The sequence below is a fragment of the Lissotriton helveticus genome, chromosome 3_1 (genome assembly GCF_964261635.1).
Source record: "Lissotriton helveticus chromosome 3_1, aLisHel1.1, whole genome shotgun sequence".
NCBI lineage: Eukaryota > Metazoa > Chordata > Amphibia > Caudata > Salamandridae > Lissotriton > Lissotriton helveticus.
The window spans coordinates 1102204442-1102219845 of NC_136061.1; the positions used below are offsets into that span (position 1 = coordinate 1102204442).

Sequence of the window (15404 nt, forward strand, 5' to 3'; positions counted from 1 at the left end):
TCTGTGCCTTTCTGCTCTGGTTGCCCCACGTTTGGGGCTTACCTTCAGTCTCTTCCCTACCCTCCCTCTCCCCTTTCTTACTACGGGTTCTGACCCCTCTGCTATCCTCTAGATTGTGGTCATCTGGCTGTGTCTCTGCCCTTTGTTCCTTCAGGGGTTGTCACACTCTGTGATGGGGGTGTCTTGGAGGTTTGACATTCCTTGTCTGACTTGTTCCTGGCTGGGGTTGTAGTCCTGCTACATGTTGTCTTGGCATTTTTACATGTGTTCCTTGTCTCCTGGGGGGTAGCTCTCTACGTACCGGCAGGGTGGCTGCTCAGGGCTGTGCTCTGTTCTTTCTTCTTTCCCTGCCTTTGGGTGCTGCAGTGTTGACACTGCTCCTCATGGTGTTGTTTGTCACCATCCTTTTTCCAGTTTTTCTGCTCTTGCACACTGTTCCCATACTCCCACAGTTTTGTCTGATGAGTCCGCGTTGTGGCGCGGAAAAGTTCTCCGAAGAAAACTGACGTAGGCACGCTGGAGTGGGACTTATGTGACCTCGCTGACGTCACGTACGTGGACGACGCCTGGGCGGAGTCGTGTGATGCCGGCGCGCAGAGATGCTGGGCAAAAAAATTCCGGATCCAGATCGAAACAATACCGTCGAACTGGGTGAGGATTGCGCACCGAAGGAAATTCGGTTCCAAACCGGAGCGCAGGAAACACATCCGAGCCTGATGGCGGAAAAAAACAATCTGAAGATGGAGCCGATGCCCATGCGTAATGTGGTCCAAAGGAGGAGTCACCTATCTCGTGACTTCCAAAGAACTTTTCAGAACAACAACAAACTGCAAACATCCGGGCCCAATGCTAGGTGTCGATCTATGCACAGTTTGTAACTCTGCAGCTCTACATGCCTAGAACAGATGCATACTGGTAAGTAGCATTTTCCTTAAGGAATCTGCGGCTAGAATCGTCTCTACCAGATACATCGTTACCGAAGGTAAGTAACTCGTACATCTGATAGAGACTACTAGCCACAGATTCCTTCATGTAAAATTATCCCCAGGCGTGAGACTGGATCCGGAAACTTTTTGCCACACCATCCCTGCGCGCCGGGGGTGTGGCGGCATCATGCGACTCCGCCCATGCGTCGTACGTGACGTCAGCGAGGTCACATAAACCCCTCCCCGGCGCCTATGTCAGTTTTTTCCTTTTCCACGTGCAACGGTCCTGCTGCGGGCCTTTGTGGGGCCCTTTTTTCTTCACCAATTGCCTTCTGTCTGGTGGAACAGTGTGTGAATGCCTTCGGGCTTTAAAAGTTGCAGGTCGTGTGGGCGTCGTATGTCAGCGACGGACCCTCATCTCATTTGTATGTGGTGTTTAGGGGGAGGATTACGGCACCACTGATTGTGAGGCGTGTCAACAGTTGAAGCCGAAATCACGGCGGGAGCGCCGAATGAAACTTCTATTGGCGCGTCTCTCCAGGTCGGCTGCCTCCCCTCGATCAGCTTCGGCAGGCGGCTTCAGATACGGCTGTGGTCATCGTCCTTGTCCTTCTCCAATGTCGCGAGAGCATCGCTCCCCGGTGGGTAAGTGTCGCAGTTTGTCCCCGGGGGCTGGTGTTCGGCCTTTCGGGGGTGTGGACCCTCGCGGGTGTTGCGTCCCCGCGTGTCGTCCTCCTATCCACCGTTTCCCGGTGAGGGGGCGTCGAGTGTCCAAATGGAGACATACGAGGCGGCTTTGCGGGCCTCGCTGGCGTCTCCTACTCCTTCCCCATCTGGGGCGCCAAAGGATCCCTTGCCTCGCGCAGGGCCCTCCGCGGCGCTGCCGACGTCGATTGGTCCGGATCCAGGCCTGGAGGGTGTGGTGCTGTTGGGGTGCGGCCCCTCTGGGGTCCCTCCTTCAGGCCACGGCGCCTCCTTCCTCGTCGCAAACTCCTTCTGGAGTCCCTGTGGTGTCGTGGGAGGTCGCCGGGGCTCGGGTTACATCCCCGAGCTCCGCTCGGCCCTCTGGGAAGGCGAAGGCCTCGTCTAAGGCTGAGCTGACGCCGTCCATGTGCCGGTGTCTGCTTCGGGCAGCGCCACAACGGTCGGTGACCTCTCCTCATCCCGCTCTGGGTCGAGGTGGGGTGGGGACTACTCGTCCCCCTCCGGTTCTTTCTCGTTTCTCCCCGCGGGCGGCTGCCTCGTTGGAGGGCGAGTGGAAGGTTGATTCGTCCCTGGCGCCACCGCATGGGTCTCCAGGTCGCCTCTGCAACATTCTGGGCCGAGGCTGGCGGAGGACTTCGGGTCACTCTCCCGGTCCCTCTCGTCCCTCCACGCAGGCGACTGCCTCGGCGGAGGTCGAGTTGGCCCCGTTCCGGCTCCACACAGAGGTTATGCCACGGATACGTCTTCGGACGCTCCCTCTTCTCCGGAGGCTTGCTGCATATTGGTGTGCTCTTCCCCGGAGACTGGCCGCCGCGTGGTGTCTTTTTCACCGGCGTCGTCTAAGGGTGGCTCTCCGCCCTTTCTGAGGCCATGGTACTCGTCGGAGGAGCGGCAAGTACCCCATTCTTCAGTACCTTCTTGCTTTCAGGTCTGGCCCTTGCCCATCCCGCTTGGCTTCGGGGACGGCCGACTTAGTCTACAGCCGTCACCCACGGAGGAACTGGTTTCTTCTTCACAGGGCCCTACAGAGGCGGGTGCTGCCTTCGCTCACGCGGTATCCATGGATGTGGGCATTCTGCGCATGGGGGACCCGATTGCTCATTTTCTGGCGGACCATCTCTTGGAGGTTCTTCACCAGGGCTCTGGTGGGAGGGAGATCTTACTCCCCTTTGAGGGTTCGCTCCTTTCTTCCCTGACGGGATTTTGGAGGCATCCTGTCTCACGGGATCCGGTGCCGCAAATACCTTCTGCACCGACACCTTCCGGCTGCATGTGACCCGGCGTGCCTCTCCCTCACCCCTCTACTGCCAGTCCACTTTTGAGAACCGCGTTCCCCTCCCTACCGCCACTGTTGACTCCGCCGTCCCGGGAGGCCCGCTGGCTGGACTCTTGGGGGCGCAACATGTTCGCCTCAACCAGTGCTGCCCTGCGGGCCCTTAACACCTTGTGTGAATTGGCGAGGGCCTCCTCTTGTTTGTGGGACTCGGCTGAGTCCCTGGGAACCCCGGCTACCCAGGAGACTGTTCAGGTGGACTTACGGCATCATGTTTTGGATGGCGGGGAGCTAGCGGCGTTTATTCTCCGCTCCGCTCTGGACATCTCAGAGGTGTTGGGCCGGGCTATGGCTTCCTCAGTCTCCCTCTGTCGCCATGCTTGGCTTCGGGACGGCGTGTTACCTGAGAATATTCGGGAGCCGCTCATTGACCTTCTGTTTGATGGTAGCCTGTTGTTCCATGCCCCGGCTGATTCGGCCATCCAGAAGTTACTGGCGGGGCTCCGTCCTCCTCCTCCTCCTTATTCTCCTCCTCCTCCCCCTCCTCAGTGACTGCTGAGCTGGGTTTGGGCATTTTGAATGCCCTTGCTATAGAGGGTATTTGCTGCCCATTGAGTCCTCCTTGCTGGGACTTTGGCATTGTTGGCTGCTGGACAGCCCTTGTTGCCTGTGTGTGTGTTTTGCTGGAATAGTTACACAGATTTGGCCCTGAGATTAGGCCTTCTGTTTTTCTTTGGGCTGCTGTCAAGCCTTCCGCTTGGCTGTTTTTTCCCGTGGCGCTTTGCTTTCTCCTCTGCTGTGAAAGTTCTTTCAAAGAGGGTTCCCGTGTTTTAGGACTTACCGTACCCTATGTGGGGTAGTGGTACCTGTTCTATAGGTATGCTCTGCTGGGGAGTGCTGGTTGCCTTCGGGTGCCTGTTCTCCATGGCGTTTCTGTATGTTGCTATTGCTTCTTGAGGTTGTGTGCGTGGCTCTCTTGGTAGTAGGTCTGGCCATTTCCTCTCCCTCCTGCTCTTGTGCTGAGAGCTGGAATGCTTCAGTGTCCTTCATGCTTCTGGCGGCTTATGGTTATAGCTTCCGTTCTGGATGGCCTGTTTCATTCCCTCTGGGTGGGCTTGCCTCTTTCCTTGGTTTCCTTGGACCCCCTGGGCTGCTTCTTTTTCTTACACTGCCTGTCCTGGCGTTGGGTGGAAGCTCTGTTGCCCTGGGGGTGCAGTGGGGTGCTTCGGCCTCTCCGGCCTTGCCCTAGGTTCCTTTGTTGTGAGTATGTGGGCCTCCACTCTTCCCTCTTTCCCATACATCCCTTCTGGGGCTGCTGGCGTTTGATTTCTGAGGGTCCTCATGCCTGGTAGGGACGAGGTTACCTCCCTGGTCTACAGGTCTGGTCCCCTGTGGGCCTTCTGTCCTGTCCAGGCTTTTGGGGTCCTTTCGCAGGCCCTCCTTCCCTGTGGGTATTGCTAGGATATCTATTCTACTTGAAGGAATCTGCGTCTAGTTGTCTCTATTAGATGTACGAGTTACTTACCTTCGGTAACTATGTATCTGGTAGAGAAGTTTCTAGCCCCAGATTCCTACACGGCCTGCCCTCCTTCCCATTCTGCGAGGACCCCTGGGCTGGTCCTTGGTACTCACCTCCCGGTGGGGGGGGGGGGGGGGGGCATGTCCTCTGTTAGTACCTTCTTTTGCTCTTGACGGTGGCTCCGTCTGGTTGCTGTTCTTCCCTCCTCTTTTGTTCTGGGAAGATGGGGTTCTGGTGGTCCTATGCTTCGTTACCTTGGCTGCTTCAGGTCGGGGAGGTTGTCTTCCGTCTCTCCCTTCCTCTCTTCCTCTCGCTGCTAGGATCCTGGCCCCTCTACCGCCTCCGAGTTGGGGCCCTCTGGTCGTGCCTTCCATTGTTTTTGGGGCGTGGATGCCCTCTAGACTGGGGTGGTTGGAGGTTGGTTGTTCCTGCCTGTTGGGTCGGTCTCCCCTTCCTTGTTTCGGGGTGTGGTTGTAGGCCTGCTGAATGTGTCATGGCTTATGCAGGTTCCCTGTCTCTGGGGGTGAGGTTGGGGGATTGCTGTCTGTGTATTGGCAGGGTGGCTGCTCACGGCTCTGCTCTTTTTCTCTCTCTCTGCCCTTGGACACTCCTGTGTTGCACTGCTCTTATGGGGTTTCTTTTTTGTATACTGTTTCACACACTGTTCCCACGCTCCCACAGTTTTTGTTTGGTGGCTCCGTGTTGTGGTGCGGAAAAGTTCTCTGAAGAAAACTGATGTAGGCGCGCCGGAGTGGGGCTTATGTGACCTCACTGACGTCATGTACGCAGACGACGCCTGAGCGGAGTCGCGTGATGTCGCCCCGCCCCTGGTGCGCAGGGATGCTGTGGCAAAAAGTTTCCGGTTCCAGTCTTACGCCTGGGGAAAATTCTACGTGAAGGAATCTGCGGCTAGAAACTTCTCTACCAGATACATCATAACCGAAGGTAAGTAACTCGTACTTTAGTTCTTTTCATATAATGATGTAGATAGGCTACTAAGTTTGAGGCCTTTTGGCCTGCTTTTAGCCTACTGCTATTATTTACTTAGGTACTGCTTTTGTATTTTACCGTGGGACTCCCGCCTTGGCAACGGGGAATGATTCAGGCATGTGAATATAGGAACGATACCAATACTGGATAACTGTAGTTACAGGTAAGTAACTTGTTTTCTTCTGAACCCTATAGTGAAAAACAACAGAACATGGTACTGGGTCTTTCTTTGTAGCCTGATAACATTATGTTGGGATCTGTACTTAGACACTCCCACGGAAAAAAACGGTAAATCTGACCATAATCACTTGATGCCGTAAGTATTAACATCACGTGGGTTATGGACCTGTCGTGACAAGGATAACTTTATCCTTGTCAATCAGATAACTGGTGGATGTGCACAGCTATGCAGGAAAAGCATCTACATATTTCATTGCACCAACTTTGCGCTGCTCTTATGGAATCATACTAAAGTAACTTTTCTTTTGTGTTCCTTAGTGGATATGTTTTCAGGATTTTTACTGTCCAAATTAATGTTTTTTTAAATTTCTAATTGCTATGTCTATCTAAGAGGATTGTTTGCCATTCTACCTGCGCTAAGGCAGCAGTATTCTGAGATGTAGAATAGTTAATATGGGACATTCACCATCTCTTGTTGAATGCTAGTTAGAGGCTATGATTTTCATTTCCTACCTGCATTCTCAGATAAGTGATATGTTGCATCACATTGGTGCAATAGATCCAGATGTAAAGGTTACTTGTGTGCAACTTTGGTATGTCTCTATGCTTCCATTACCAACATCCAAATATCTCCTCACAGTTCAGTGACATTCCCACTGAAATTTTGAAAGGCATTGTAATTAATGGTTGTAGAGGTAATATTATATAGCGTTTGCTACCAAAGTTTTGCAATTTCATATTGCTATTATTAACAGATGGTTTTATTATCCAACTCAGTTATTCTCATTTTATCGTCCTTATAAGGGTGAAGGGCTGAGAGAGATACTTCCCAGGATGAAGGGCCCCTGACATTCAAATTACAAATACACAAATCAGTAGCAAATTATTGACTGAGTGAGATATCGTACTGAACTTAACCTGGCTTTATGTGTAAGGAGGTCACGTGACCTAGGTGGTTGCTTCTTTCTTTTTTGTTCATTCATTTGAGTTAGCGTAATATTGTTCAGTTAATCCTACTGACAGTGCCCATTGAAAGAAAGTTATGAATATATATTGAATGTTTGCTGAATAATTGATATTTTCTTTAGTGTTGTCTTTTTTTTTTTTTTGCTTTAAAATATTGTAATTGAAATACCTGTCTTAATTTTGTCACTAGAGATGCAGTTTGGATGGTGGAGAATTAGTGATCCAGAGGAACTAAAGGCTTTACTTAAAGTTCTACATCACCGCGGTATCAGAGAAAAGTCGTTGCAGAAGCAGATACAGAAACATCTGGAATATATTACACATGCCTGCTTTAGGAATAGAGATGGTATGTTATGTTACTGTGCCATGTGTGTTTCTGTGCACACATCGCCTTTTCTGTCAGTCTGTAATCTACAGTATTTTTTATCTTCAGAATACCCTAGTTTGACACAAAATGATTGAATGAACATTGTCTTGGAGCAGAGGTTACCATAAACATTTTCCTGGGTGGAGAAGGCCAATATATATGTTGTGGTTTTTGATCAAGGGTCGCATTGACCGCTAACTACAGCTCCCAAAAAATGAATTGTTAAGAACAGTGGGGTTCAAAACAAATATTTAGTTCATTATAGGAAGGTATGTGGTCTTAACCAAGGAATTTTGTTTGAGACAACCATTGCCAGGCTGTGCAGTGTAAAAAACCCATCAACCAAGTAACTTAGGTAAAATATGAGAATGTATGAACATCTCTTTATAAAGGGAGTTAAAGTTCTTCTCCAAATGTTTTTCTGTAAAAAGCCAGTGCCAGTTTTAAAGCACTTACTGTAAACACATGCCATTTCTTAAAGGATTGAAAAAATATTTCAAATGGGGATGACAGTCTCCCACAGAACATATTTGGAGCACAATTGTACAGCTCTGTCTTTTAAACATACTGGTCCAGGAACATCAGTCAAAATGTGATAAGATTTATAGATAACTTTTCAGGAGTTATTTAGGATATCAATTTTCCCAGCCACTTATCTTCTCACTGTGCCACCTTGAAGACCTGACAGAACTTTCCTTTGGGTGAAAGCTTATAGCAAGTGTCACCCATACTTGGAGGTAGATCCAGCTCTCTTAGTTTGGTAAGGTCGGGGGCAAGCAGGCATGTTTTACACACTGGCACAATGTGAAGACTGGCAATATGCAAGTATCTCCAATGTAATGGACAACTACTTAAGTGTGAAATTTTTTAATTGGTTAACCCAAGGTAATACTAAACCTTACACCAAAAGAATCTGAGAGGCAATGTAAGCATTTAAACAGGGTACATGGCATGAATGGTTAGCAATGACGACATAGAGCGAGAGGAGATCTTGAGTTTTCTTTATCCTTTATTTCAATAGTTTTAGATTCCAAGAAACAAGTGTAGTTAAATAGATACAGCCAACGTGTTTCACCCATTGCGGGCTACTTCAGGGCACCCAAGCCTGTGCAATACTTCCAAAACTTAGATCGGTCCTATTTTTGTAGAAAATACAGACGCATGAAGTAGTGCTTGCTGTATATTAGACGAAGAAGATTGTCCTTATTAAGAACCAATCCAGTTCTTGACAAAATTAAAACGAATAAAGGTAATTGAACGTCGGGTGTTCCGTGTATGGCATCCACAAATTAAGCAAGTGGTTGGACGACTACTTGCTTAGTTTGTAAATGCCGTACACGGATCATCCGCAGATTTGAAGGGCAATTAATGAGAGGTGGAGGATGGCTTCACATTCACCTCCGCTGTGCAGGTCGGACTAAAAGCCGGATCTGAAAGAGACACGTTAGTGATAGATTCCTTACCTTAGAATATCCCCAGGCGTCAGACTGGATCCGGAAATATTTGCGTAGCAATACCCCTGCGCGTCGGTAGGCGTCGTCTGCGGCTCCGCGTCCGTCGTCGGCGTCGTTAGCGCCGGAATGACGTCGTCGGAGTACTTAGACGCCGCCCATGCGCGCTGACGTCAGTTCTTCTTTTTTCCGCGCCAGCTAGCGCAGATCCGGAGAAGCTCTACCCCTAGTCATTTTTTGACAAAACGTTTTGATCTTTTTCGATCCTTTCTTACTTGAGTCCTCGACTCTATCGGTGCCGGTAGGGATGCCCGGGTTCAAGCCCTGTTCGAAGTGCGACCGACTGATGTCGGTTACGGACCCCCATTGCCGGTGCCTGAAGTGCTTAGGCCTCGACCACAACGACCACACCTGCTCCGACTGCCGGGCCCTGACGTCGAAGGCTAGGCGGGAGCGGTCGCGCAAGCGACTCGAGCTCCGGCAGTCGGCCCTGCGCCGTTCCAGGTCCCGGTCCCACGGGAGGTCGAGGGACCGGTCGCGGGGTCGGAGTCCTCGCAGCTCTGGGAGTGGACATCGGTCGTCGGGATCCAAGTCCTCAGGTAAGAGGCATGAGAGGTCGGAGCGGCATCATCGCTCCTCCGACCCACCCCGACGCTCGCACGATGCGGCCAGGGGTTCGGGCGACACCGCCCACGCGGCTCCGCGAGAGTCGCAAGCGTCGCCGCCTGCCCCACACCTTCGGGTCCCTGGGCACGGCGTGACGCCGGAGGAGGTCGAGCGGTACCTCATGGCCATGAAGTCCCTCCCTCCTCGGCCGGGCCCCACGGTGCCTCCGGGCCCAGCGGTCCCGGCTGGAGGCCCTAGCGGGTCGGGCGCTTCGGCCCCGACGCCGCCGGGTGCTTCGGCCCCGACGCCGCCGGGTGCTTCGGCCCCGGCGCCGCCGGCGACTTCGGTCCCGGCGCCGCGGGACCTCACCGGACCCGCTTCCGGATCCGGGTCGTCGCCGGTCGACCTCACCGGCGCCGGCACCGAGGGTGTCGCCCCCGGCGCCCATTGTGGACGCCGTCCCCAATCTTCCCTTCGGTCCGACTCTGGCGCCGGAACGGCGCCGTTGGGCGCCGCTTCCGACGGCCTTTGGAGATTTCTATTTCCATGAGGAGGTCCAGTCTGTTGACCCTGGGTTACAGGAGACTGATGACGGAGGTGATTGGGAGGGGTCTGAGGACCCTCTGGCACAGGATTGCCAGTCACAAGAGGACTGGACATATGAGCTTGGGGAGGCCAGTGGTATTGACACCTCGCCAGACACTGGATTTGTCTCCCCTCCCACCGTGGCTACGGAGGAGGGGGCTGCTTACAGCGTAGTGTTGATGAGGGCAGCCAAGGCCTTGGGCCTGGAGCTCCCCGTCGCGGCCGTGAGGACTAACCTCCTCACTGAGGTTCTTAAACCGCAGGCAAGCTCCAGCGAGCCACTGCTGCCGTTTAATGAAGCCCTATGTGACGTTCTTGTGGGCACTTGGTCCAAGCCCGCCACAGGTACGCCTGTGGATAGAAACGTGGCCAGACGCTACCGCCCGGCCCCGGGCGACCCTTGCTTTTTGTCCACCCACCCCACCCCCGAGAGCCTGGTTCTCCAGGCCTCCACTTCCCAGACCGCATTCCCGACGGCCCCGCCCGATCGGGAATCCAAGAGATAGATACGAACAGTTCGGAAAGAAAGTGTTCTCGTCCCTGAGTTTGGGGCTGCGGTCTGTCAACACCGCGTGTCTCTTGGGCCGCTACACCCACACCCTGTGGGACACGGTCGCGGACGTGCTGCCACAATGCCTGGTGGAGGTCCGGGCTAAACTCGCCCAAGCCCTTGTGGAGGGTCGAGATGCGGCACGATACTCTATCTGGTGTGGACTGGATACCACGGACTCACTGGACAGGGCGATGGCAACGACGGTGGCGGTACGACGCCACGCCTGGTTGAGGTCCGCCAATTTCTCGGCCGATGTCCAGGCCACCCTCCTGGATATGCCGTTCGATGGCCGTCGCCTTTTTGGCGACAAGGCAGACCATGCGCTGGAGCGCTTTAAGGACTCCAGGGCTACGGCCAAGTCCTTAGGTCTCTCGACCACGCGCCAGCAATCGGGTGCCTTTCGCTCCTTTCGTGGCCACGGAAGGGGCGTCCCCACACGTGCTGCCAGCCACGCACCGCAGAATACACAGCAGCGCGGTGGCGGCCGTGGAAACCGCCGCGGCGGTCGGGGTCAGCGGCGAGGCCAGTCCACACCTCCCTCCGCAGCACCTGCCTCCAAACCTTCCTAGTCCGAGCTTTCAGGCCCATGTGACGCCTGTGGGAGGCAGGGTTCGCCATCACCACTTCCACTGGCGCAATGACACATCGGACAAGTGGGTGCTGCAAATCGTCCGAAGGGGCTACTCCCTCCCCTTCGAGGCGACCCCTCCAGCCATGCCACCACAATTCCACCGCGTGTCGGGGGATCACTTGCAACTTCTGCAAGAGGAAGTCACGGCCCTCTTGGCCAAGGGGGCCATCGAGCGCGTTCCTGGGCCAGAAGTAGGGTGTGGATGTTACTCCCACTACTTTCTTGTGCCCAAGAAGGGCAAGGGGGGCCTGCGCCCGATCTTGGACCTACTGAACGTCAACGGCTTCCTCCGTCAAGAGAAGTTCAAGATGCTGACTTTGGTTCAGGTCTTAGCTGCCCTGGACCCCGGAGACTGGATGGTAGCGTTGGACTTGCAGGACGCTTATTTTCACATCCCCGTCCTGCCGGCCCACCGGCGTTACCTGCGGTTCACGGTAGGCCACGAGCACTTTCAGTTTACCGTGCTCCCCTTTGGCCTTACCAGCACCCCACGGGTGTTCACCAAGGTGATGGCGGTGGTCGCAGCTCATCTGCGCAGGTTAGGGGTGTCAGTCTTCCCCTACCTCGACGACTAGTTGTTGAAGGCGGGCTCGCCCCAAACAGTCGTCAGCCACCTCCAGACTACGGCCGACCTCCTGCATTTGCTGGGGTTCTCCATCAATGTGCCGAAGTCGCACCTGTGTCCCTCTCAGAAGCTCCTCTTCATCGGAGCGGTTCTAGACTCGGCGCAGTTTCGGGTTTACCCTCCCGAACAGCGGGTTCGGGATATTCAGGCTCTGATTCCCATCTTTCAGCCTTTATCCCGAGTCTCGGTCAGGTTGACGCTGCGGCTTCTGGGGCTGATGGCCTCCTGCATCCTTCTGGTGCGTCACGCCCGGTGGCGGATGCGGGCTCTGCAGTGGGACCTGAAGTTTCAGTGGGCCCAGCATCAGGGCAACTTGTCCGATCACGTCTTGATCTCGGAGGGCACTGCAAGACAGTTGCAGTGGTGGCTCACGGACCGCGATTGGGTCAGTGGCAGGTCCCTCTCCCTACCCCACCCGGAGCACGTAGTTGTGACGGACTCGTCCCTCCAGGGCTGGGGTGGCCACATGGGAGAGGCGGAGATCAGAGGACTCTGGTCTCCGGCGGAGGCCCGGCTCCACATCAACCTGTTGGAGTTACGGGCGATTCGTCTAGCACTGAAGGCATTCCTCCCCTCTGTCCGGGGGAGTGTAGTGCAGGTGGTCACGGACAACACCACCGCCATGTGGTACTGCAACAAACAGGGCGGGGTGGGGTCGTGAACCCTATGCCAGGAGGCTCTGCGCCTCTGGCAGTGGCTGGAACATCAGGGCGTGACCCTGGTGTTTCAACACCTGGCAGGTTCTCTGAATGCCAGTGCGGACAAACTCAGCCGTCGGTGCATGATGGATCACGAATGGCGTCTGAACTCGGACGTGGCGCAAGGCCTCTTTCAGCAATGGGGAGAGCCTTGGTTAGATCTATTCGCCACCGAAGAGAACGCGCAATGTCATCAATTCTGCGCGTTGGAATTTCCAAGGCGGCACTCGTTCGGAGGCGCTTTTCGTCACGAGTGGAGTTGCGGTCTGTTGTACGCCTTTCCGCCTATACCACTTCTGCCCAGAGTGCTGAAGAAGATCAGGCGCGACCGGGCCCAGGTTATCCTTGTGGCTCCGGGCTGGGCACGAAGATACTGGTATCCCGAGCTACTCAGCATGTCAGTAGATCCCCCGATTCGTCTGCCCCATCGGGAGGACCTTCTGTCGCAGCAGCAGGGGACGGTCCTCCACCCGAACCTGTCCAGTCTCCACCTACAAGCTTGGAGATTGAGCGGCGACAGTTGAGGCCATTTGACTTGCCTCCCGAAGTCTGTAATGTCATTCTGGCAGCCAGGCGTCCCTCCACAAAGTCGGTATACGCCTGCAGGTGGAACAGATTTGTTGCATGGTGCACAGCAAAGGCTGTGGATCCACTCTCTGCCCCCCTTTCTGAAGTTCTCCTCTTCCTTCTTTCTCTTGCCCAGCAGGGCTCTGCTCTGGGCACTGTCAAGGGCTACCTTTCTGCCCTTTCTGCCTTCTTAAGGCTACCTGATCAGCCTTCTTTGTTCAAGTCCCCTATTGTAAATCGTTTTCTTAAGGGCATCACGCACCTGTTCCCTCCTGTTCCCTTCGTGATGCCCCAGTGGGACTTGAACCTTGTTCTTACCTTCCTGATGTGCGCTCCCTTTGAGCCACTTCACAACTGTCCTCTTCGTCTTCTGACTCTAAAGACTGCTTTCCTGGTTGCCATCACCTCTGCCAGGAGAGTGAGTGAGCTCCAGGCCCTTTCTTGTACTCCACCTTTCCTTTCTGTCCATCCGGACAAGGTTGTGTTGCGTACCAAGCCATCTTTCCTGCCCAAGGTTGTCTCAGCCTTCCACATTGGGCAGTCCATCACCTTGCCAACCTTCTTTCCGCCTCCGCATCCCTCTAAAGAGGAAGATTGGCTCCACCGTCTGGACCCAAAACGTGCGCTCTCATTCTATTTGGATCGCACACGCCAGTTCCGGGTGGATGACCAACTCTTTGTTGGCTACGTGGGTGCTAAGAAGGGGACGGCGGTACACAAGCGGACCATCTCCCGGTGGATCATCTTGTGTATCCAGGCATGTTACTCCATGGCTAAGAAGGAGCCCCCTGTTGGTTTGAGGGCCCATTCCACTCGGGCCACGGCGACTACAACTGCCCTGGGCCGGGGAGTGCCCTTACAGGACATTTGCCAGGCAGCTACGTGGGCCTCGCTGCACACGTTCGCACGACACTACTGCCTGGACAGTCAAGTCCGGAGGGATGGCTTCTTTGGCCGTTCCGTCCTCCAGGACTTTCTGGTGTGATTATTGGTTCGCAGACCCACCACCGGGGTTGGTATTGCTTGGGTATCTATTCTAAGGTAAGGAATCTATCACTAACGTGTCTCTTTCAGATGCACAAGTTACTACTTGTGTAACGATATATCTGTAAGAGACATTAGTTAGTGATAGATTCCTTACCGACCCACCCATCCTCCCCGTTCTGCGAACCGATATCTAGGGTTAAGGTCATCCCCTTTCAGGGCCCTAGTTTCTTGGCACCAGTGTTGGTTCTATCATGGCTCTGCGTATCTGGCGCGGAAAAGCTGTGTTTCAGAACTGACGTCAGCGCGCATGGGCGGCGTCTAAGTACTCCGACGACGTCATTCCGGCGCTAACAACGCCGACTACACACGCGGAGCCGCAGACGACGCCTACCGACGCGCAGGGGTATTGCTACGCAAAAATTTCCGGATCCAGTCTGACGCCTGGGGATATTCTAAGGTAAGGAATCTATCACTAACTAATGTCTCTTACAGATATATCGTTACACAAGTAGTAACTTGTGCGACAGGTTCTGTTCTGAAAACCAGCACGTTTTGCATATATGTGCATTTGTTTATGACGTTCAATTACCTTTATTCGTTTTAATTTTGTCAAGAACTGGATTGGTTTTTAATAAGGACAATCTTCTTTGTCTAATATACACCGAGCCCTACTTCTTGCTTCTGTATTTTCTACAAAAATTTGACCTATCTACGTTTTGGAAGTATTCCAAAGGCTTGGTTGCCCTGAAGGAACCCGCAACGGGTGAAACGCGTTGGCTGATCTATTTAACTACTACTTGTTTCTTGGAATCTAAAACTATTGAAATAAAGGGTAAAGAAAACTCAAGATCTCCTCTCGCTCTATATCGTCATTGCTAGGCATGCATGCCATGTACCCTGTTTAAATGCTATAATTTATTATTTGAGGTTTAGTGGCGGCAAACCATACTCTGAGGTGGGCATATGTAAACTTGTTCGTTTGTGTCTTTATACTTAATTATAACTACATGAGTCGGTGCTTTATCACGTTTCCCTGGCCATCATTGTTAATTTAATACTATACCTTATCTAGCTTTTCAAGTAATAATAGCATTAGCCTATGAAGGCATCCCTTGTCTTACTTTGCAGGCTGATATATTGAACAAAAGTCAGACATATATGAGCAGCACGCCAAAGTCACACCTGATTCCTTCACAGAGGATTCCATTAATTGGGGAGGTCCTGGGCACAGTGGAGATCTGGGCTTTCCTTCCATCTTAGTAGTTCCAGGACATTCGGGCTGTGATACAGATGTGTCAGACTCTGTCCTGGATCATGGTGAGAACAACTCTGAGGCTTCTTTGTCTCTTAGCCTGCCAGCTATGCCAGATGGCACATGAATGCTGTTGAATGACATTTTAAGATCCAGTGTGCCCAGCATCAAGGCAGTCCAGTCAACGCTATGCAGGTCTCTGAGAAAATGGCTTGAGATTTGCATTGGTGGCTGCTTGAACACAATCAGTCGAGCAGCAGGCACCTCTCCCTCCACCACCTAGAGTTGAAGGTGGTGACGGACACGTGTCTCCTGGCGAGGTCATCTGATGAGGTGGCGATCGGGGGAAAGTGGCTTCCAACAAAGAGCTGGCTCCACATAAATTTGCTCAAGTTACGGTCCATTCATTTGGCTCTGGAAGCCTTACTGTTGTCCAATAAGGGAAGGTTAGTGCAGGTTCTCACAACCTGCCATACTGTGAGGACAGTTTGTCTGAGCAGGGTCCTCCACCAAGTTTACGCAA

General features: G+C 53.2%; 1 protein-coding gene across 15 annotated transcripts in view; it reads left to right on the forward strand.

The window, feature by feature from the left end:
* BAZ2B (bromodomain adjacent to zinc finger domain 2B) overlaps positions 1-15404 on the forward strand; it is a 1221971-nt gene that overhangs the window by 925810 nt on the left and 280757 nt on the right. For all 15 annotated transcript variants that reach the window (XM_078681689.1, XM_078681691.1, XM_078681692.1 and 12 more), the window contains one exon: positions 6750-6905. In XM_078681689.1, coding sequence (XP_078537815.1) covers positions 6750-6905 — 156 coding nt within the window. The remainder of the gene's footprint in view (positions 1-6749; positions 6906-15404) is intronic.